The 24,535-nt window shown below is 42.0% G+C and overlaps 2 protein-coding genes across 2 annotated transcripts; both read left to right on the top strand.

The window, feature by feature from the left end:
- Nucleotides 1-9,188: 9,188 nt before the first annotated feature.
- Nucleotides 9,189-12,148, top strand: LOC135502130 (protein C-ets-1-like). Its single transcript, XM_064794718.1, has 4 exons — nt 9,189-9,917; nt 10,706-10,762; nt 11,171-11,360; nt 11,562-12,148. The coding sequence occupies exons 1-4, from the start codon at nt 9,212-9,214 to the stop codon at nt 11,905-11,907; spliced, it is 1,299 nt and encodes a 432-aa protein (XP_064650788.1). The 5' UTR covers nt 9,189-9,211; the 3' UTR covers nt 11,908-12,148.
- A 3,809-nt stretch (nt 12,149-15,957) lies between these two features.
- On the top strand, nt 15,958-24,445 carry LOC135502085 (neprilysin-1-like). Its single transcript, XM_064794626.1, has 14 exons — nt 15,958-16,251; nt 17,141-17,212; nt 17,484-17,645; nt 17,946-18,235; nt 18,869-19,048; nt 19,173-19,259; nt 19,678-19,814; nt 20,088-20,310; nt 20,555-20,653; nt 20,860-21,103; nt 21,557-21,608; nt 21,938-22,202; nt 23,083-23,178; nt 23,690-24,445. Exons 1-14 carry the CDS (start codon nt 16,020-16,022, stop codon nt 23,864-23,866), a joined length of 2,316 nt encoding a protein of 771 aa, XP_064650696.1. The 5' UTR covers nt 15,958-16,019; the 3' UTR covers nt 23,867-24,445.
- The last annotated feature ends 90 nt before the right edge of the window (nt 24,446-24,535 follow it).

A 24,535-nucleotide genomic window follows, 5' to 3' on the forward strand; every position in this document is an offset into this window, starting at 1 on the left:
GAAATAGTTATTTTCTTCATCTTCTTTTGCCATTATTTTACTATTCTCGAGTCCATGAAGAAGAGAACAAAAATATTTTTGGTTTGGGCCTACTAAAATCAACCAACAAGGGTGTCTCGCCATTTCGCCTAATCCTAATGTCATTCGCCTGCTGCCATCTCGCCTAATGCCGTTTCGCCTAACGTACCATTTCGCGTGATGTCAATCGCTAGCTATACTGTTTCTCGTTTTTCGTAACTTGGGCATCTGAGCGATAGGGTATATGGAGGTATGGCTTTTTCAACTGTTCTGTTTTTTGGCCTGAAGCTGTCGAAGAAAATCAAGTAACAATGCATTGACACAAAATATGGAAAATCTTGGTGAAGTAGCGTAGGACCCCGCTGCGGCGTTGGACATGGCCGCAGACAAGACTTGACTCCCACTGCATTCCATACGATGCTAGTAGGCTACAGACCAAGGTAGGCCTATCGTAATATCCGATGTAGATTCTTCTGTTGGTATCGTAATATGCTTTTCTCTGAATCTACAAATGTGTAACTTCAGCGAAAACTTGACCACAAATTTGAAGCAGAAATCGTGACAGGGAAAGGAAATCATTATAGTGTTTATGGATGGAACAAAACATCAATCATCGTGCAAAGCGTAGGAGTTAATCAAACTTAACCTGTCTCCAGATGGTGCATATTAATGAGCAATCGTAAATTATTCTCCGCTACTGAACATTATTAGTTAGATTTGGCTTTTCATTGTTGTCTACACCACAGATCGATAGTGGCTGCAGTTTGAGACAGTATTCCACAAGCCTATCACCCCATACATCTTATGACCACGAGTTTTATTTAAAAGATTCACCTGGTTTTCTCCTAGGTTGAGCCTGATCCTATGGCAGGCGGAATGTCCAGTTATTCAATAAACTAAGTTTATTCGCAATAAACTAGGTACGTTTATTCGTGAAGAAACTTAGTTTTTTGCAAAAAACTTAGTTTATTCACCAATAAACCAAGTTGTTTGCAAAAAACCTAGTTCATTCGAAAGAAACTTGTTTCTTCACGAATAAACCTAGTTTATTGCGAATAAACTTAGTTTATTGAATAACTGGACATTCCGCCTGCCATATGATTGGCGTTTATTAACAGAATGTCTGATCAGCTACATGTAATGTAGACAGTGCCACCCAAAACAGATCCGCAGGTACACAGGGAGGTGAATACTACCGCCCAACTAACTGCTGATAATGGCCAAATTTGCTAAAGTCAAAGAAATTTGATTTCAAGGTAAACTCACGACTTCCACCTCTACTTTTATTCTTGCTCTGGCCCTATCCTCGGGTCTTGTAATTGATTATCAGTGAAAAATATCATTGAATGTTGTGTTTAAAAAATGATGTAAAGAGATTAACTGTTTTTGTGGAGGTGAAAGATTCTGTGTGGGATATGACGAGGACCATGAAATCAACTTTCATAGGTCTTCATAGGTCGCTTCGATATCAAGACCTAGATTTATACAGAATGCATTGAGTATGATGAAAAACGATAATAACGGATACATGATTTTATGAACTTTTGTATGAAATTTTTCTGTATTTTCCTTTGGAATTAACTGATTTTCGGCCCAACTCTTCAGAACTGACCACTCGAGGAGGCGCATAAACGGGGTCATCAGGTTTTTAAACACTCTCCTTATTCGGGATGATATATGATTATGTCTCTCGGCCAGGCTGAATTCATGCTAAAATAGATAGCAGAAGACAACACGCTGTTTACATATAACAAGTGTGACGTCGAAATCCAGGAGTCGGGCCATTTCTATAGAATCTGGGTCACTGCATAATCAAATATGGGACACGACCAAATTCGTATTCAGATCATTTAGAATTGGCTGAATTCGTATTTACATCAATGTACACGTTTGTGTTGAAATGCACGAAAAATCTGGTCAGCTAATGGTGAAGTGAAGATATTTTATCTCCAGGAATACTATCAAAATCATTAGATGAATGAATGCGCATGCGCGAGCGTAAAATTGAACCCACGATCAAGGCGGCCTATTATATCGATATATCTTGTTTTCGATCATAATTTTCATTGACAAAATTACAGGATATGCATATTTCACGGCGAAATAATGATATATGAAAAGTTATTTTGAACGAATGTTGACTCTGAGTAAACTTGTTTCATTTTCTGGAAACATTCCTTCAACAAAAGCGCCATGTTTACACAACATCCCTGAATCCGTTTTAAACAGTATTTCATCAAATGATCCAACAATTAAACGCTGAATTCATGTGAATAAATACTCAAAATATGCGAGGTTTCCTGTTCTGTGAATACAACAGTAGACTACTATAGGCCTACGGTACAGATTTTTTTAGGAAATCATCATTATATCATAAAAAGTCCTCGTGAAGGTAGCCGGACCCCTTTCCCTAATTTCTGGATCGGCCATTGGGCCTTTTCGTCGGATGAAATTGTCCCAAATGATAATTTACCAAGTTATTCTGGAAGCATTTTTCTTCATTAGTCGTTGCAATTGACTTATAACTTGTCTTTTAGAGGCCTACTTTACCCTATAACGTACCAAAAAGTCAGGGTGTAATTTGAAAAATATTTGTGCTCGAGTTTCAAAATCGAAAATATTTACCGAGAGATCGATTGATTCAAGTCAAAACAATCCCACGCGCGAAAGACTCATTTTACAACTTCTGGAGTAAAATGTAAAAATAAGTTTCTTAGTCATTAGCGGACGGATCATAGATAGGGCTTGAAGGATGTTCCTATATATATAAGAGATCAAGAGGTTTGTTTTTGGCGAGTAGGCCTAAGTGTAGGCCCTGGGAGTGGGTGAGGACCTGAATCACCATGTTTTCTTGACAAAATGTTCGATAAAATCATGATTCTAGGACCCTCAGAAGTGTTAGAGAGCTGTCAAAGAGAGTCGAATTGTAGGTATTGAAAACCGTAATATGATGATAGTTATAGTCATTTTGAGAACTCGGGTTACTTGTGGGCAATGGGTGGCCCGTTTTAATGAATTTTATAAACTCTGCGCCACAGGTCCACCCCACCTCCTGCATCGGATTTTGAGTGAGATTCCAGACAAAACCTGGGAATTTTTCTCCCAATAAAAATATTACCCCTTCTTGAGGACCCTTGGGGGGTTTATGTCCTTGTACGTGTGTACATTTTCCACGGGTCTTTGCGGCAGATTTTATACAGAATGCCGACTGTTTTTATTTATTCGCCCATTATGTACTAAATCGGGTCTTCAGTGGCGGTCTTGATGTTTTAGTTAGTGAACGTGCACGACAGTGGGTTAAATTTGTTCTTCTTGTAATTAGCTTCTGAGTGGCTTTTACTTTTGATAGCCTGGGAGAAAGAACTGGAAAGGAAAACACACAAATAGGCTAGCGGTGTACATAAACTCAATTACCCTTGCACCCGCCATACCAAAGGTGAGTGATTGTGTGACGCGCGTCATGGTACCACGGAAATAATGTGAGAGGTAATAAACACGTTGCAATCAACCCTTTCATGTGGAGACTGGCAATAAACTGATTTACTCAATGTGGAAATGTATAGTTGACCAAAGGCACCAAAATTTTGGCTAGAACTTGAAATCTTGAAAACAACAAGAACTCGTTCAAAACGAGTTGAATGCCCATTTCAGAAGGATGGGAGTCTGTTCTTTGTTTTCCCGAGAACAGCCCAACGGCAAGATTTCAAGTTCTAGCCAAAATAGTGGTGCCCTTGGTCAACCCTTTGACTTACGTCCCATCCTTCGAGGAGAGGCTACTGTAGCATGCCGACCTGGTAAATTGTTAACTAGGATCGTCCAGTTCTTACAAATAATAACATGCATGGAAACTTTTGATAAAATCCCTCCAAGTATTCGCTATCCGAAACCGTATACTCTTATGGACTGAGATAGGCCTACTTCTTGTACCTAGGCCTATACCAAGCATAGTTAAAAGTATTTACGATCTCATGCAGTGCATTTAGTATGACTATCTAAACCAATGGGATAATATGGCACATCACGACCACTTGACAGCAAATAAAGTGGGACATGGCTGGCGTGTGCACGCCGTCGCGCTTACGACGAATTACCATAAATTACCATTTGTAATGATTAGCAGGAACTCGCAGCGGCCATGTGGTAGCCTTTTCATGAGAGTTCGATTCAATGAGTTTCCGGCTGGCTGTCAATCAAGACCAGGACAGGCCTATTCTGTGTATCATTACTCATAATTTCGACCAATCGGGTAGGCACATCTCCCAAATATGGGAGCCGGCGAAAGTTGACGAGAACTTTTCCTGGCAGTGGGTAATTCAATAACAGTGGACTACACATGGTATAAAGTCGACAGGATAGATTTTAAAGTTTATATTTGCTAAAGTAAGCAACAAGGACAGATGTTAAAGTCAACAGAAGTCAAAAATCAGTTTTGGATTGAAACTTTCCTGGAGTTCATGGAGATGTAAAACCTTTTCAAAGGGATGCTGGCACATTCTCAGGATAATATCTAACATCATTCCAATCTCCAAGGACGGTGGACTGTTTGCCTTTTATACTTTTGGATAACTTTACAATTTTAATTGTTCTACAAGCATTCCTACAACCTCATACGGCGCTGGTAGCCGATTTTGGATAAAAAGCTGAATTTTGGTAAGTACAACATCATTTTGCGACATGGTGACCAAAGTGGCCACTTTCTGGTATCGTCGTCTGCAGCAAATGGTATGTCACGTGACAGGGTCTAAATCAGGGCTTTTCCCTTGGGCAATGGAACCTTGTGCTGTTTACACTTAGAGTAAGGAAGAGTCTAATGTTTACCTTTCGGATTCTGGATGTCAATTATGGCACTAAAAATAAATTGCGCCCTCTAGCAAAACAATATGGCCTCCACCAGTTCGCAGACTTTAAATTATTCATCGCCATTCTGATTAAAGTCGAAGAGGGGACGTGACTATAACTTCTTTATATTCGTGAGAAGATCATTCTTTGCCTTGAAATGCACGAGATCATCTAGGCCATGAAATGTACTCTGAAAATGTCTTGTTACTTTCCGCGTCAACACTAGTGCAAAACGATCCCCATCTTTTTTTGTCGCCAGATCGTGCCCACTTTTCTTGTGTTATGTTAAATTCTGTTCTGGGCCTGTTGGTATTACCTGTTGATGATATCCGCTACTGGTCCTCAAAAAGAAAACAACAGCTACAATTGTTCAAGTTAATGATAAGAACTAATATAAAGACCATCCGCTCAACTGACTCTGACCAAGCAGCAAGGCACTGACTATAATTAGCGACGACATTTCAATTCCCCTTCACCAGCCGATCCAGCTAATTAACTAAACGGCATAATGAACTTTCCTAATTATTATTTAGTATCTCAACTATGTTAATTGGCGCATGGCGGCATTGTCACTGTTGCTGCCAGCATAGTTTTGCTATCATTCCGAATACGATATTTATCAACTAAACGTTCATCGGTATTATGTTTGTAAAGGACAGATTTAAATACCTTTCGAAGTCATTTTAACATTTATGCCCACGCTGTAACTGCAAATTGAAATCATGGGATCTTCTGAAATCGGCGTGATGAGTGTGCCGATAAGTTCCTATGCCAAGTTCCGAGAGTTACTTCACAAATCGCAACAAAACCGACATTTCTGAGAGAAAGACTCCCTGAGATGACGTGTTTGGGAAGCTCCCTAGAATAATGCCATCCCTTGACTGTGAAATCATAAAGCATACAACACCGTGTTTGAACCTGCTTCTCATAGGCCTATGTATCTGTTTCCCAAATTTGCAATATTTCTCTGATAGACTATATACTACATGAACATGTATGGCATGAAGTATTATTTTGAAACAATGAGTAACTTGTGAAATTTCGACCCCATGTTGAAACAAAATAGGGAAGTTTTCATCGTCATTCATTGACAAATATGTATTATTAAGAACAATTTATTTCGATAAGAGCTGTCTAACTGCATCACATGGAAATGACGCAATTATAGTGTCATAAAATGACTTCACTGTCTGAGTCGACGGACGATTATCGAAATGTACTTTTTTGGCATCCACATCAGAATAGGAATGAGACAGATAGGAACGATTTTAATTAAGAGTTTCAACTTCTGATCAGGCCAAAAAGGGTTAACAGTCAAGAAGAGCCTGGTGAACCCGATGACTCCACTCTCTCCAGAGATACTATATATGTCACCAGTAAACATGACTTTATGTCCAGTTAATTGCTCACTATCAATTGGCATATGATGCCTGGCTTGCACGGGCACTATATATATAAAGTCTACCACGACTATATCCAAATGATATGCATGTACATATGTGAAGTCGGTTAGAAGAGGCTAATCACGAAATCATGAAAATTAAAACTGTGTTATGAAATTGATTTACAGAGCAAAACTACAGCGAATTCCAAAAATAGACCCTTTTTATTCTCGCGATTCCATCAAAAAATCTGAAGAAAAAAAATTCCCGTCTTTGACGGACGACGAAATTTCTTTCCTGATTTCGAATTAACAGGACGTTTCTCTGATTTTTATTTCGCGAATCGAGACTACTCGCGAAATTCGCGAAAATAAAAGCTCGCGAAGATGTGGCAGTTCGCAGTATTAAGTTATCACCTGATGATGTTATCATATCTCAACTGGCAAAAGTCCGGTCCTACTTAAAATAATTTTATTTAACACTCGCTAGACTGTCAATTTGATGAGCATATTGTCCAATTGGCAAAGGCAACTAACGTTTCCCCGAGGCTGAGATTGCCGCCTGTCCAATAAAAAGACGCCGTTATTTTCTGCTGATTTCGCTTCCTGGCCTATCAAATGATCCTGAATGTAGTAAGTTTCATGCATTAGCGAATAGGGAAGTAAAACACTATCAAATTTGCTTTTCATGCAGATAGCTAAACAAAGCGGAATCTAGGTCAACATTAAACTACATTGCAGGAGTCAAATATTTACACGACAGACAATTATTATCATAAAATAGTACAAATATAATATAATGTTTGTATCAAATGTCCTAATTTCTCGCGATAGAATCCATTTACGTCCGATTTAATGTACTAAACATACTAAATGGCAATGTACATGAAATCTGCTATGGCTCAGAAGAGGAAATAAACTGATGCGTCAGTCTACAACTTTCTTCAGATCAATTTATCATTATGGCCTGTCCGACTGTATACATTACGTTTTGTATTCGAAACAGTCTCGCAGTCTCAATCCATATACATTACGTATTGTGTATACCACAATTATGATTTTTGCCCTTTACCTCGCAGATAAAGAATTCAGGCCTCGTCCAATACACTATCTATATGTAAAGCCTGCTCGTACATCGGCCTAAATTTCCATCGTTCTACTGCCTTGTCAAAGGCTTTCGTGGGGGTCGATTGTCAAAAACGGCAAAGGCAAATACACGTAATGACGGAAAATACTGCAAATATTTCCCATAGCCGGCCGTTAGGCATCGAATTTATACTCTTCAGCCATTTTAAGTTCGTGGATTTTAAGAGGATGACATATAGCTCTTTTTCTGTCTTTGATATACTGACGGTCTGATATCAGGATAGAACAAAACTACATTAGATAAAACTGAAAGGGTTAGCATTACTCATCAGTCCTGATGGTAACCTTGCCCTGGGTCAAAGCCAAGGAGCATGCGAATGCCTCAGTGTTGTTCGCGCTATCTGTAGGACATGAAATCGGCCCACTTTTTATCCGGGATTGAAGAATGGCTTCAACAAGCAGATGGTCTTACTGTTTCCTTTAATAGATTAGTCATTAGTAATGAGTTTGAGTGCACTATTGATGGTGCCCACTCGAATTGATATTTGGTAAGGGCCTACGTTGACATCAGTTTTGATGACAAATATTCAAAACACATTTTCACAATCTAAAGGGAAGTATCCATTCCATAAAATCCCAGCACTAATTTCTTCTTCCTCTTCTTCATTGGGCCCCACTTGTCCTGCACTGACGGGGGGCCGTGCACTGACGATCCTGGAACTATTTGAATGTTGTATTCTGTCCATAAGTTGTTGCAGTTCAATATCATTACCAAAAATCAATCGTCATTATTGTATCAAATTAATGACCGTTACCGAAACCGATCGTAGCGCCGCGTAGTATTATTTTATGAAACTACCGTCCACTCTGAGTCACTTTTCGGCGAAATTTATGAACATGCTCAGACAGTCTGTTTGATAACCACAAAACATGACTCATTCCTAAGTTCGAACACGTTCAACCAGACCTGGGGGCGGATAATCAAAAACGTTTGACAGCTTGGTCACTGCCACTGGTCTTCGAGTGCCAGTGCCCACAGAAATAATGCTTTCTCAAATATGTTGTCAGGGTGGCGCCCCTTTGACCCCCAGAAACTCAATACCATTCATACATGAACAGTATTTATAAAAGATTCAAACCAGTTACCAGAGCTGAAATTTTAAATGTTCTAAACCGTCAACATTGAAATTCACTGCAGGTTGAAAATCGTACAGAAATGTCGTTAATTCATCCCATTTTCAACCTGTGAATTAGTCTCGATGGCCGCATCCGTAACCCAGGGCGACCAAACAACACGTTTTATCTGTTGCATTCAAACATGATTCGCAAACAGACTCGTCTGGCTGCTTTTGCCTCCGGTTTAAATCTAAATCTTAAACAGCTTCCGATGACCTTTTTACATTATTTGATAATGCAAGGCCACCGGACATCGCGCGGCTTTCGACTTTATGAGGCATTGCGTCCCGGGGCGTACCTGTCTGTTTGGTTCTAAATCTATCCCAACCCCTCTGGACTTTACATAAATTATTCCTTTTTTTATTTTGCTGAAAATACACTTGTCGGAATAACTTGTTTCAGAATATTATTAGCATATTTAGAACTTTTTGTCACATTTCTGCTGATTTTATTTGCGCGGCCTCGGGTCATTTGCTTTAAAAGACAACTGACATTGCAGAATTTATTGCAAAAAAAACGTCTTAGTGGGCGCTGGCCGGTGTAACAATCATTGAAATGACCATTTTTAATTCTTAATGCCAGAATTTTTCCAGGGACCAAAGAATCACATTTATGTCCGCGATTGAATTTGCATATGAAAGGTTATTAACATTTTTTTTCATTCTGCCTCTTTCAGTACTTCCTGCGAACGCGCATGCTCGTCTAATTTGAATGGGACCTCATCCTAGTGCTGAGATGTTGGACGAAAACATGAACCTGAACTGCCCCTCACCATTAACCGCCTGGCTACTCTCAGAGGCGGAGGTGGAGTCCGGCACCATCACAGCAGACGACCTTACATCACTAACAACAACACAGCAAACGCTTCCGACGCTCACATCGGTCATGACGTCAGTGGCGGAGCAGGCGTTGATAAATTCACGCATGACGGAAGCAGAGCTCGGATCATCGCCGCAAAAATATACAGACTATCAGAATATGACGTCATCGTGCGACACATTCCAGGATTTATCACCGATGACGTCATCATCATCACTGTCCAATGAAGCAATAGAGAAAATCGCCTCGGCGATTACAACCATTCCTAATGAAACATTAGAAAAATTTGCCTCTGCAATCAGCACTGCCTCAGATTTAGCAATCTCAAAACTCACTTCCGCCAACGATCAGACACTTGTGACGTCACTTCCGTTAAGTGACCCGCCATCTTACGAGGATCACATGGCGTCTTGTAAAGGGTGTGCTAAAAACAATAATAACGGACACAGTCATGTGAAAATGGAGCGTGCTACTTGTCAATATTCTTTCGGATACGGCGGTCAAAGTTCACAGATGTCTTCGCCGCCTTTATCGAATTTGCCCATAAAATTAGAACAACAAGAGCCACCCGTGGGAGCTGCAAATACATTTCCATTAGGTGAGTAAGTTCCCTCCTTTCCCCTAACATAAGGATATAGCTAAGTTCCTTGCTTAAGGTGAACTACAGGCAGGAGTACCAACACAAATGTCCATTAAGCCATGCAGTCACAGGCGAGAGACAGTAGGTTGTATATCAGGTTTATAGTCGGCAGCTGATCGCTCGCTATGACTTTCGTACCTTCTCGCGCCTGTGCTTACGCCAGGATTCATGGAGTATGAATTCAGCTCCGGCGGCCTACGGAGAGTTACCCCTTACCCGCTTATTAACTTCAAACAACATAAGTATCACGAACACGGAAAACCAGTTCCGTCTGACATCTCAGAGTGTGAACTTTCACAGAAAGAAATATACGTGTGAAAAACAGAAAGAACCCCCGGCCGTTGATTCATGATGTAATTGACAAGATCACGTGCATATAATGTGAATGTACGACGTCACACTGCATCTAGTCCTTTACAACGCGCTGAACGATTATTATGCGAATATGTGTACGTTTGGTAAGTCCACCCCTTAACCGGCTTACGTTAAACTTGGCGGCAGCGTTGTCGTCACCATTCGTGCTGACGTTCAGCTTCCAGAGGCCCGTTCGTTCAAAACAAGGTAGTCACCAACTCGGTGCATTAAGCTTACCTTGCTTAACTTAAAGATAGCGTTAAATACAACACCCTGTTGGTGACATTTTGTTTAATCAACCAAGCCCTGCAACTTATTTTCAGAATATTGGTTAGCGAATCTTTTTTGGCGCATTATCTCACCTAAATCTAATGTTTCTCTCTTATCTTCAGATCTCACGCAATCGAGTGATATGTTCAAGATGCCGCAGTCTTTCCCGATCCCGACCGGTAAGTTAGATTCAGTTTACCAGTGCCTCAAATAATGGTATAGAATAGCAAGGATATCACAGTGGGTCTTAAGAGGTTTTACGTTTTAACGCCAGCACCCCTTGCGCCAGCACGGACCTACATGTAATCATGTCCGTGGCGAAAACTTGTTTTTGGAGGACAGTTGGGCCCATGGCCTGAATACTTTGATGACCAGTGCCCGGCTGTTCAAAAGCAGTTTGTCACTAACGCTGGCGTTATCTGAACTTGGCGTTAAGTCTAATGTGCTTTAATGAAGGATATAACGCCATGTTAAGTTCACATCAGCGTTCATGACAAAACTTGTTTTGAAAAACCAGGCCCTTGTGTTAAAAATGTCAACTTTCATTCAAGTGTGATCACATTTTTGACATTCAATTTCTCTTTTAGCTGGCGGTCAGATCCAACTATGGCAGTTCCTCCTCGAGCTCCTGACGGACGGGCGTAATACCAGTTGTATCGCGTGGGACGGGCCCAACGGAGAGTTCCGAATGGTGGACCCGGAAGAAGTCGCGAGACGCTGGGGAAAGCGAAAGAACAAACCAAATATGAATTATGATAAGCTGTCAAGGGCACTCAGGTAAGATAATGTTCAGTCAAATTGTGAACTATGTCGCTGCAAGGCTTGTTGATTCTTCCATCATTGCATCAGGACTGATGATGTTTCTTCGCCAGACTAAAGACATGCACTGCCTAATTTCAACCCGAGGTCCGCTTGTGTAAAATGAAATCCACTAATATTCAGGTATGATAATGCATCATGTTTCCGTCTCCTATCCAGGTATTATTACGACAAGTTGATCATGACGAAGGTACACGGCAAACGATACACGTACAAGTTTAACTTCAAGGTCATCTATCAGAACAGCCGCCCCACCATGGATACCGCCGGCCTCGCCCTGAGCCAGGCCATGCAACAGCCTGAGGTCCAGAACGGTTACATCACAGCGCCGAAGTATGAGATGGACCACGGGTACTTGGCTGATGGTCGTATGCTGGACATGCAGGATAGCTGGGGGCTCAAGCACTACCCACCACCGCCGTATCCTGCGTACCAAAACTACGGATTTTACCCACCTTCCGGTATGATACAGCCGATGGTGTCGCCACTTTATTACCAACAGTAAATCTGAAATGCTTCCGACGATTTACTTTTTGTCCAATCAGCACTCTGAAGAACTTTTCCTCGTCCAATCAGTTGATGTGAACTATTTTGCTGCCGAATCTGTCATGGCTGACTGGACCATTATTGCCACCCGGCGACTTTTTTGTGAACAATCGCCTCAGATTTATGCATGATGTGAAGTGGACCATTTTGCTTGGTATTCCTTTTGCTTTGGGTACCGTGTGTCACCTGGTCAGTGGCGGATCCAGAAATTTTTAAAAGGGGAACCGAAATAGAGCCCCGATGGTGTTGTCCTGAAAACGAGGAGGGTTTGGGGTCCTAGGGTCCTACTTGGGGGGGGGGCGCTTCATGCACCCCCTCCAAATTCCCCACTGCAAGGAGTGGCACCACTTTCAAGTAGTTCTCGGAGTTCCCGCGGCACTGAAGATGGCAGCACCTGCATTGTATTTGATGGTGCTGCCACCTCCACCCGTGACAACTCCTTGCCAAAAGCTGAGCGCTGGGCGCCGCTGATGCATGCTCAAACATTTGTACATGTATAACTTAAATATATGGTTGCGGCCAGTTGCTTAATTTCAATTACATGCAAGATTATTACTTAGACGATGTTATATAATTTGAGCCATGGTGATCATCATCACCGTCCGTGTCTTTTGCAATTTGATGCCAGTTTCAAAAGCGTTCCATAAATTTTCTTGCTGACTGAACTATTTTTTGATGTAAAGGCCTTCGAAAGGCTTCATGTGCTCTGTGTTATTGGTGCTCTACAATTTGTACTTAATCATTCGGGGTGCGGAGTAAATAGGCCATGTCCGCCAGGCGGCGCCAGCAACATTATTTTGTCTTGCGCGCTGGGGCTTTGGACCTATCCGCCTGTCATTTAATCGCGGTACTTCCAAAATAGGTATGAGATATTTTAAAGTCTGTTTCCATTTAAAGATGTGTGCCAATCAGAATTTTCTAGATACTTTACAGGAAAAGGAAAGGTCCGAAAAATTGATTTGAAAGTTATAATATACTTTCATTGTACAGTCATGAACTTTCATTGTACAAAAGTGTACTTTTATAGTGGTACAGTATCTGTATTTCGATGGCTGCTCCACGTCGGGGCGAAGAAAAAGTTTAGAAAAACCTTTTTAAAGAGAGGCCTCGAATTGGGGCCGTTAACTTTTGTACAAAGAAAAACTCTTTATTCTGCGCAAGAGGTTCCAACATCTGGAGCCAGGTAAACTAGGAATTCTGTTTTTCTTTATAAAAAGTGGCACCTTTTTGGAGCTAGAAGTAAGCTAGAAATACTGTCTTTTCTATTTTGAGTAGCTCCGAATTGGAGCTAGGGTAGGTCTTTTGATAGAGGACCGGCTTCCATTGGGCTAAAATATGTGTCATCTTGTTTTTTTTGTAAATATTTCTTAGAAACTCTGTATTATTCTGTAAAATTGCAAAGGGGCCAACTCTTTTGTTACAAATCTATGTAGTTTGTAAAGTGTATATAGTTTTAGAGATACTACTTTGAATCGGAAGTTCACTGCGAAAAAGGTTCTCCATCATCCCGCTGGAGGCGCCAGTCTGATGCGCCCTCCAACGTGTTTGTGTGGAACCAAACTTCTTGGCCATCTTCCGGCAAACAATGTTCCAAGTCCTGGTGACTTGTAATTTACTCCAGAAAGTCATGATTATTATTACCGCTTCCCTAACATCCCCCCCCCCGCCCCACCGAGCCGCTTTAATTGCTGTTCGAGCCTTTTGGTTCAAGTTTATTTATTTTGGCGTTAAAACGGTCAAATCCCAATACATGTATATACACTGCATGTATTTGTAATTTTTGTAAACCGCGAATGTGAATCCTTCTTGGTATCATGGTATGGCCTACCTTCGATCTCGCAAACCGTTGTTTTTTCTGTCAATGAATAATGAACTAGAAACGGGCAGTAAACCACGTACATGTATTATGATACACTTCCGGTATCTAATTCAAGACGTTGCGCCATTTTTACACCTTGGGGTGTCATCAGAGTTGCCATGGAAATAGAATGCTGGCAGGACAACGAGGGCAGGTGTTAAAAAAATTAGCAGGTATGGCGGCGATACCGGGAAGTGACTCGCAGAGACACCTGGTGGCAACCCCTGAAATTCATGCTTTTTGTTGGCAGCGTTCAGGATGGTCGTAAAACTGTAAATTTTGTTCTTGGTGCGCATCCGAGTGTGTGGGAGAGGGAACGAAATTTTGCCATTTAGTAATTTTTTACCATTTGAATGGGAGGGGTCTAAAGTTTTAAGACTTTTATGCGTACCTCCTAAATGGATGACCCCCTATAGGGGTAACTCCAATTTCCAATTTCCAATTTCAACTCTGAGCAAAGCCAGGCATAAACAATTTTCATTACTGTAAGTTGAGGATTTTCTGTGACACACTGTATGTGTGGTCATGTGATACGGATCCACACCTGATAAACGCTCAATGCCACAATACATTAAGGAGCATTTGTTACTAAAGTGTACTTTCCATGCCCATTTGTAAGATATTTGTATATTGAATAAAATAGTCTATATATCTACGAAATCCTTCGCATCATTTTGTGTCAATCAGGTGTTTTTAAAGTGTCAACAAAGGGCCAAGTATGGTTGCTCTGCCCTTCGAACTGCATATGATCGGAATTGTCCTTTGCACCTGAAAAACTCTCGTCACGTCCAAAAAGCATTCCGCGATAATGACGTCACTGCAACTGCTGCCCTCTATTTCCCCATCGCTGAATTACAGGCAATGTCGGACAAACATGCGGTTTCGTAATGGATTCAGGCTTTCTAACTCGGGCAGTTAGATTCAATCTGGCACATGTCCGAGTGTTGGAAATACTACATAATTGTTCTGAATATTTCTCTCTCTGACTCTATGGTATCATTCATGCTAAAAACAATGCAGGATCAAAGATAATTGACTTTGAAATAAGCTCAAATGCGTAGAAATAAGTGTCGATGTCCGACTGTCACGGGACTAAAACGTCATCAATATCTTATTCAAATGACCTTGTGAGCTATAAATAGTAACGTCGCGGAATGCTATTACCTCCATGTCATGACTGTTCTCACGGTCAGTCCTAGTGACTCTGTACCGTCTGTGTATTTCCACACAAAAATCTGCCCGGCGCATGACATATATCGCTCCGCGTGTGAGTGTAGAACCTCGTGGACAAGAAGTGGTGGCGACACTTACGCTGGTGAGCTGATCAACCTCGCCAACCTCGCTAGCAGCCGCTAAATGCGAAATCGAATAAATAAAGTATGTAAGTGTTATAACTCAGCCAGGTTTCGTTCTAATAATCTCGCTCTAAGTTTGCTGAGATGAGCAATGCAGTATATATCATTTTATGTACATAACATACAGGTGACTTCGGCAAACTTAAGGAACATGACGTATTTACCTTTACCCACCAATAAAATCAACATGATGATCATCCTTCTTCCACCTTCAGAAAAGCCAGACGCGATAAGAAAACTGTTTCTGCACTGAAACGCGCATTATAGAATTATTATTTTTCGCCGGACTTCCTGTCCGAGGACATTGTAAACTTCTGCACCGGCAATCCGACTGATCCAATCCTCCGAAAAGCCTAGATTATGGAGGGTTGAACCGCCAACATTCTCCTTGTCCTATGGGGAATTACTGTCGACTTTCGTTGACTCATACTAGCCAAAGGTGATAGATTTTCGGGCCCTCAGCGCCATGATCAGTGATGCCTGCTCGTCGTTGTGAAACTTGACACTAGATGGCGGTTTTCGAAAACATAATCGGAGCATCAAAGGCTGAGGAAAAGCTCAACGCTGCGTGGAGTATGCGTCTCGGTTTCTGTACTTGACAGGTGAAATGGCCATTTTCGGTATGATTAACCGGGAGCGGGGTTAGATTAACACTACAGAACAATTTTGTGTGACGACGACATAACCATCGTACCCGATCGAAAGGTATTTCACAAAGCGAAGAGCCAATTATTACCGTAGGTGTTCACGTTAGCAGACAAAAAACTTCACTCTCTCGTGGCCTACAGCAACAACCTTCACCTGAAACAACTCAAAGTAGCTTACAATTGAGATAACCTTTCTGCGCATCATAAAAACATGGATTTACCACTTCTTTGGACAGTACTGATACTCTTACGGACTTGTCTCTCGCTGCCTGTGGACGATGGAGGGACAGCGAGGGGTGGCGGTTCCGCCGGCGGGGCAACCAAGGGGATTTGGAATGAAAGGGCAGAGCCAGTGGATTTGGCGGAGCGGCTGGCGGGCCTGGAGGCGCTCTCTGAGAACAACCTCATCAGGCGAATACGCGAGGTGAAGAGCTCAGTGCAAGGTAGGTGGTAACTAAGTATGCTCAATGCCATACAATGCCACACGTAGAATGTTCTTGGCCGTACAATGCCAATACATTTTCAAGCGCAGTTTGTAATTTCAGGGGAAACTAAAATTTTGGCAACCAAAGTAATTTTGTATTTCTTTTGAATACGACATATCGCATGATATAAGGTACATGCAGAGTCTTTCAAATAATGAGTCGGGTCACGGCAAGTTTTAAACCGCTATCAGGCTGCATGCACTCACTGTACGGTTTGCAATTTGTAATAAAATATCGATAATTAGGTTGTAATCAACGGCGAACTTTTGGCAGGTACATAAACTGTTGTATCTTACATGCATTACTCGAAATGTACACACCATAAATGTACGGTTTAAGCCAAACGGCGTGTTCAACAATATGTGATGAGGTGGAGTAGAAAAACGCATTTCTAAAATTATTCTCAAATCAGTGCCATCACTACTTCTCAAAACTGTCGAAAAGTAAAAGATGAAACAGAAATCAGTGAATTTGAAGCTGGTGTTTGCTTTAAAATGGAGGGTTTGTAATGGTTATGTTCAGTTGATCAGAGAATTGTTCAAGTTCTAGTTGTGTGGAATTGGCTTGGGTCAACGCTTGACCCGAGAGAGCTCTGTCCCAACGCGCATCTGTCGGAACGGGCGGTGGCTTTGATGTTGAAACCATGCGTTCCCTAGTTGCCTGACTCTTTATTTGAAAGACCAAGGTACCCACCCATAAATATGATTTTCAGATTAACATAATTCGATGACATTCATAACGACAAGTACGGATTTCAAGGTACAAGATTCACTCTTCTATTACTCGCGAGTCAAAGCATAACAATGCCAGATGACCGAGCCTTCAACATCCTTAACATCCTTTTCAGCCTCCTCGCCATCTAGCCTCATAGATTCAGAATTGGTAGGAAGCTGCGACACTCAACATTGTCAAGAAACGGGTAAGAAGTTTCTATAACGGCCACCTCTCCTAATAACTGGTTCATACCGCTCTCTCCTCAAGTGAGCTAACATCTTAGCTCCACCTTTTTACAGTGATTGAGGTCCCTCATCCTCAATTTAACGACTTGATAACGACAGATAATCTACTACGTGCCCCAACTCACTCGCTGGTCACTTCAAACCAACATACTAACAACACTATATTGACAGTGTCCCACATTACAGTGTCATAAAGGCTAATTTCAGACTCTTAACCCGTTCTCGTTCCAGCTTCCGAAATGCTTCGCACAATGGACCAGACTAAGCCTCCCTGCGATGACTTTTACCACTATGCCTGCGGAAATTGGGCCGCGAACAACCCCATACCCGACACGTTTGGAAGCTACAGTAGCTTTGTCAAGCTAAGAGAGGTGGTGGAGGGGAAGTTACGAGGTAAGTTTAAAAAGTTTTGACGAGATTTCATGACCAATTTTACGATACACGACATTGGTGAATCCAATCCTACTGTCTCTACTATCACCTGTCGTCAAAAAGATAAATAACTCTTCAATCCGTGGAGACCAAAAAGACTGTCTCTACTATCACCTGTCGTCAAAAAGATAAATCACTCTTCAATCCGTGGAGACCAAAAAGACTGTCTCTACTATCACCTGTCGTCAAAAAGATAAATAACTCTTCAATCCGTGGAGGCCAAAAAGAAACATAAATATCATTCTAATACTTATTCTTTAGCTCTTCTAGAAGCTCCGGCCTTGCCAGACGAGCCTTCAGCAGTCGCCAAGGCGAAGCTAATGTACCAAGCCTGCGTCGATGAGACTACCATAGAAAACCGAGGTGATACACCTTTTAGGGAGCTGATAGAAAACCTCGGTTCCTGGCCAATTCTTGAGGGAGACGCATGGGACGAGGATGCATTCGATCTTCTTGACACCCTGGTGAAAGGCCGGAAGATGGGTAACAGTGCTTTGATGTATCTTGTGGTTGGAACTGACTACAAGGTACCAACTGAGCGCGTCTTGAAAGTAAGTCAATCGATTGTTTTCTCCTCGGTGACCAGGGGGATTATGTGGAAGATTGACTGAGGCATCAGCTTTATACATTGTAACACAAAACCATGTTCTGATCCCACAAGTACCATCATACAGCAAAAATCACAGATCTTTGAAAAATCTACGGAGCAAGCTCACGTTTTGAGATTAGTCTATAATGTGAATAAAACAGGACCTGGTATGGCACCTTGGGGAACTCTTTCTTTACTTGGTGTGAATGGCCCTTGTGGTGCTTATTTTTTTCATCGGTGTCGATGAGATCAAATGGGTTTGGCCTTGACACTGAAGATAGAAATATGTAAAAAAAAGAAACGCTATTCAGTGCCGCTTTTTCGAAACCTCCCCCCCCCCCCCCTTCATGGCACCATCCCCGGGTTACTATCAACCTCATGCTTTGAAGTGGTCAATTTTATTGTTTTTCTTGTCACCATTTATGGCCTTCCGCGTTTGCTTAAAATCAGGTACATGTAGTTTGAAAGAGAAAAAAAATCGGATACTCAATTTTATTTTATCAAAAAAATGGCGAAATAAATGTACTGTAGGCAGGGCCATGGTTTGGCCTTGGAATAAAAGTTGTTTTTCCTGCATTGGCTTTTTCCTCTCCAGCTCGACCAAGGCGGACTCAGCCTGCCAAGTCGTGACTATTACTTCCACCTGAGGAATTCCTCCAACCTCATGGCGTATGAAGACTACGCCTATAGTGTGGCAAAGAAATTAGGTGTACCCGAGAACAGGGCGAGAAGAGAGGCCAGCGACATGGTCGACTTTGAGATAAAACTGGCAAATGTAAGTCCTGGAAATTTGGTTGAAATGCTTCTTCAAAACACTTATAAGATACATGCTTGAAAAAGTTGCAGATAACGAATCCTACAAACGAACAAAACTCCATTTGGTTTGATTTCAATTCCAGTTGACGTTAAAACGAGAACAGCGACGTGACGTCATGGCGCTTTATGACAAAATGTCGATAGGAGAACTTAAGAGGCGGATACCGCAGGTACGTTCCAGTTGATTGCAATATGTCCAAACCTCTCTATTATTCATTATCTGACGTGAACTGTTGACTGTTGAACAAACTACGGGGCCGCGTTTTCCTCCCCAACTTCCCTTTGAAATATGCGTCTGAAGAAAACGTATTCATGACATGATTAGACAACAACCCGGATTATCCTCAACTATTTCTTTTCGGATGGCAGCGCCACGAAGTTAACTGTTTGTCAATGAAGTTTTTGCATCCATCTTTAAAGATGGCCGCAGTATCTCATCACATTGGAAAGAGAGTGAGGAAATGTTGTGGCTGTGTAGAATTTGTAATTCAACAATGGATTTTGATGTTATTTTTGTGATCTGTCTTGTTTTGATCATTCTAGTTGTCTTATCGTACATAAGATACAGTTTTGACGTCGATGTTTCAGTTTGATTGGCTGCGATTTATCAATGGCGTCCTTGCTGACGTCATCAACGCACCAGTAACGGAGGAAGAGCCGATCATAGTCTTGGCCGAAGATTACCTTAAGAAGATGATGAGTTTAGTCGAAAGTACGCCAAAACGGTGAGTCCGATGGCCCCAAAAATGTGCTAATGACCACGAAAAAAGGTTCAGTGGCTCCTGTCATAGCCTAAGAAAGTCTGTGACAGTAAAGCTTCTGACCTGTCCGTGTGTGTGGGGCTGCTTCTTACAATAGTGGTGCAAGAGTTGAGCACCTCAAATACCAGGTAGCTCTGCTGGACTTAATGGGCTTCGAAGCCGCCCAGGAACTGCTGCCTTGAGGCTAATCGTCGTTGGTTGATTCTCCCTATCGCATACCGTTTGTACCTTTTGCAGCACAGTGGCAAACTACGTCATGTCAATCCTCGTCAAGGACTCAATCATGGACTTATCAAGCGACTTCAGGCAACTCTTGGGCGACTACAAACGGCAGATGTTTGGTGTACAGAAGAACTTGCCCAGGTGGCACACGTGTGTCCAGCTCACGGATCAGGCCATCCCGTCTGCGGTGGGGAGGATATTTGTGGAGAGATACTTTGACGAGGGAAGTAAACACGAGGTAGGAACTACATGTACTTCTAGCTGTTTTGAGACTAACCTACACGACCTACGCTGTTAAAAGGATTCAAAGTAACATGAGACTGTCGCGGTCGCTATCAATATTTCGTAATGACCACGAAAGGCACTTGCGCGAGAGTGTGTAGAAAGAAAAGTTGGATTCGTGGTTCTTGAGAGCCAGCGCCACTGAGAAAACGCAGGGCCGGAAAGAAGATAATTCTTAATATTACGTAGTATCTTTTCAGGTGACAGAGATGCTTTCGATGATAGGGGACGTCATGAAAATGCTGTTGGACGAGGCACCGTGGATGGATAAAGCAACGACAAGAGTGGCGAAAGAAAAGGTCAGTGTTTGCTCACCAGGGGAATATCAGAGACAGGGGCAGTCGATATTTTTAGTGAAAATTACTCCGATGTCTCCGGTTTCCTCGTGCATTGGGACATGATATTGCCCTCTATTGGTTAGGGCTTTCCTGGTTGACGCTTGGCCATCAACTCAGTCAATATCCTCAGCTCTTATCAACGATTTGGTTGGCTACCCTTCTTTCAGGCAGATGACATGGTCCACCTCATTGGCTACCCCGATCGAATCCTTGACGACGATGAACTAGAGCAGGAATACAGTCGTCTGAATGTTAACCGGCTGCGCCATTTTGAAAATGTGCTCCAGTCGATTGCCTTCAAGTCGGACAAGTATCTGAGGAAGTTAAGGGAACCAGTCGCCAGGAGTAAATGGGATGCTACCAGACCGGCGGATGTCAATGCATATTATGATCCAACAAAGAACCACCTCGGTAAATTGACATTTGTGAATGATCAGATTTCCATTCGTATTTCGCACTATCTTGTATGAGAGCATTTGAGCTCAACTCTCGGGTCAGGCCATCCTCGAAAAACCAGAGCCAGTCGTATCCTCCCCCCTCGCACATTTGCGGTCATTAGAGCCGAGTGTTGGCCTGAAGTTGAGGATGGGGTTAGGCCTGCACTTCGCATCCGGATGTCATTGGTACCGTGATCATTCAAAGAACGATCTTGATAAAGACGCATAAAGTTTAGAACTAGCAATCCCATCATATTTTCCTCTTATTTGACATGTTGGAGAGGGCCACAGATTTTGACTTTTGGCAAGCGAGAGTGCATTACACTAAGCGTGAATGATGTTCTCAAAGATTTCGAATGCCGGACGTCGAACTCGGGCTCTTAGTCATAACAGTTGTCATGTTTTATAGTGTTCATCCGTCTTTTAGTGTTTCCAGCAGCCGTTCTACAAGAACCCTTCTACAACAAGAACAACCCTAAGTAAGTTACTGTTTTCAGAGTCGTTGCCACAACATTCTGATGCATGTTTTCTATCGAATATCAGCACTGCTGCGAATATCTATGTAGCAATAGTTTACATTTCTTGGTTGTCTGATAACGGTCATAGATCTTTGTTGTGAATTATTCGATGATACTCCTTGATAGGCGCGAAATGCGTCAACTTGCGTCCTTAATGAGCCAGCTACATTTACCTTCTCGATACATTGTATTTTCATAACTCTCGTTGGTGCTATGATATGCAGACTGAGAGTGCATTGACCATTGACCTCACGATCAATCATAGATTATGATGTTTCGTCTTTTTGAAGCTATATGAACTACGGCGGTATCGGTATGGTGATAGGTCACGAAATCACGCACGGATTCGACGACCTCGGCAGACAGTTTGACGGGGACGGCAAGCTGCACCATTGGTGGGACCAAGAGACCATCAGGCACTTCAAGAATAAGACCCAATGCATGGTCGAACAGTACGGCAACTATAGGCTAGATAGTGTTAATATGAACGTGAATGGATTGCTGACACAGGGCGAAAATATCGCTGACAATGGTGGCCTGAAGGAGGCATTTCGGGTGAGTTGGGAAGGGGGCGCCCCGGAAGCGAATTTTTTTCCTGAACCTTTCGGGAAGTACAGTGTACATTTGTACACAGGTTCTCAGCCAATCAGAATCCGATAAATCTGTGTCGTCATCATGAAACTTAGAAGTAATATGATATTTCTGTAAAATGATGCTTCAAATAACGCTGTTCTCAGCATACAGTATCAAAATATACTGGAGGAAGACCATACACACGAGGCAGTATCGAAAGACAAGTCTCATTGCAGAGAAACATATTCATACTGGAGGAAGACCATTCACATGAGACAAGTCTCATTGTATATTCATACTCAATATGATGAAGGACTATCCCTTGGATCTTGGAGATGGGCTATTGTTATTGTCCTTTCTGTAGGTATGTTGCAGGCAGCATAACTCAAATATCTAAATCTAAATAATAGGGAAAAGAAGCGCATTATAAAAATAAAATATAAAGAAAAAAAGAAAAAAGAAGTTGTCCACAACCGGATTCGAACTCGCGACCTTTGGATCGAACATCGTATTCTGCCATTTCTGACGAGCGCTCTACCAACTGCTCTAAGGTTTCTAAGACTTCTGACGTCATGTAATTGTCGAAATCTGATTGACTGAAAGTCCCTGTACAAATGTACGCTATGGTGCCCCCAAGGTCCAGGAAAAAAAATTCGCGCCCCAGAAGGTGACGTGCGACGGTCGTCTACTCTGCACTGATGAGTGAGTGTACGTGTCATGGAGACATTTTCACTGGAAACTGGTACATAAAGTAAATTCAAGTGTATTTATATTGAGGTAGGCGTTGGATGAATTCAATACGGTCTCCGCGTTTTCTCATTGGATTGTCATCACAAATTTTGTAAAATGAGTATTTTTTCAGGCATACCAGAAGTGGGTCCAAGAGCATGGGCCCGAGCAGCGGCTACCAGGCCTCAACCTCACGCAAACACAACTCTTTTTCCTTAACTTTGCGCAGGTACGTGAACCCAAAATGTAACTCGGTCGTCTGGGAAGCATTCTGAACCATCAGAGGTACTCCGTAACCTCCTCTCATTGGTGTAACGGAGCCCGGTGTAATGTTTTTGAGTGTTTCTATTTTTGAGTGTTTCCCCTCATTGTTTGGGAACGCTAAAAGATAGATTGACAAGTTTTTCTGTGTTTCCCCCTATTGAAAAGTCATGGTCTCTCTAGCTGCCTATTGTTTGGAAACACTGACACATGGGAAACAACCACAGATGTTACACCGGGTCGGCGGAGTGGATCCAAAACTTGGGGGTCAAGGTGCTTGGAAGCAGATCTGCCCATTCCCTACTACTTCCGACTCCACCTCGTTTTATCTCATACTGAACTTCTGGCGGTATTGCCTCCGTCCATTGACGCGCGCTGTCTCAAAGCTGAGCAACGTCAATACATTGAGGGTCAAGATGGTTTTACCTTTGATCATTATGTTTTTATCCAGTTTACAAGTAAAACTTCTTTTCTTCCAGATCTGGTGTTCAAATGCGAGACCGGAGATGGCTAGGAACCACATTCTCGCAGACAACCACAGTCCCACCATGTTCCGTGTGATAGGCCCTCTCTCCAATCTAGACGCTTTCTCAAAGGCTTATAACTGCCCACTTGGGAGCAAGATGAATCCGGTCGACAAGTGCAGTATTTGGTAGAAAGTGTTCAGGGATGATGATGACGTCACATTGATGGAAACCAATCATACATCAGGAGCCGTCACTCTGCCAAATCTGCCATAAACATTCGAACAGATGTGGGGTGTTGTCTGGAGGCTAAAAGTTTATATTTTCTGTTTTGTTTTGTAATCCTGAAGTGTTTAATCCAAAGTTTATTCCTTGCAAATATTTAAAGAAAATCGTAAATATCACTGATACGTGCGTTGTCTGAACGACTTGGCGGGTCAAGATGTATCATATACTGTCATTTGAAATAGGCCAGAAAGACTACATCCTGAGATTCAGGTTTTTGATACTCCTACCTCGTTTACAATAGAAATATCGAGAGGCGGCGTATATTGAAAACCACTGGTGCCAAGGTGGCAAGACTACCGCAACCATTAAGTTTTCTATTGTTATAGAGTAGACTACATGTGCATTTATTGTAAATATCAAATAAAACTTGTTTTGTTGTATTGCACCTGGAAATTGAATACCGTACATGCAGCAAGGGTTTGCATGATTTTATAAACATTAAGTAACGCATTGTTACGCATATAATTATCTATCCAATCAACAGTAGTTGTTTTTTTTCATTATTTACCTCAGCATCTGCTAGTCTTTAATATTAATGTAAAGTGTTCGAACAGATGTTGTTGACGGTTTATT

This window comes from Lineus longissimus, chromosome 18 (genome assembly GCF_910592395.1).
Source record: "Lineus longissimus chromosome 18, tnLinLong1.2, whole genome shotgun sequence".
NCBI classification, from domain to species: domain Eukaryota; kingdom Metazoa; phylum Nemertea; class Pilidiophora; order Heteronemertea; family Lineidae; genus Lineus; species Lineus longissimus.

Bases quoted from the DNA above. Each gene is read 5' to 3' on its own strand.
- LOC135502085 (XM_064794626.1), top strand. From the start codon at position 16,020: ATGGATTTACCACTTCTTTGGACAGTACTGATACTCTTACGGACTTGT. The intron at 16,252-17,140 runs GTAGGTGGTAAC...CATCCTTTTCAG, and splicing joins GGTGAAGAGCTCAGTGCAAG to CCTCCTCGCCATCTAGCCTC. The intron at 17,646-17,945 runs GTAAGTTTAAAA...CTTATTCTTTAG, and splicing joins GGTGGAGGGGAAGTTACGAG to CTCTTCTAGAAGCTCCGGCC.
- LOC135502130 (XM_064794718.1), top strand. From the start codon at position 9,212: ATGGGACCTCATCCTAGTGCTGAGATGTTGGACGAAAACATGAACCTG. The intron at 9,918-10,705 runs GTGAGTAAGTTC...TCTTATCTTCAG, and splicing joins TGCAAATACATTTCCATTAG to ATCTCACGCAATCGAGTGAT. The intron at 10,763-11,170 runs GTAAGTTAGATT...TTTCTCTTTTAG, and splicing joins GTCTTTCCCGATCCCGACCG to CTGGCGGTCAGATCCAACTA.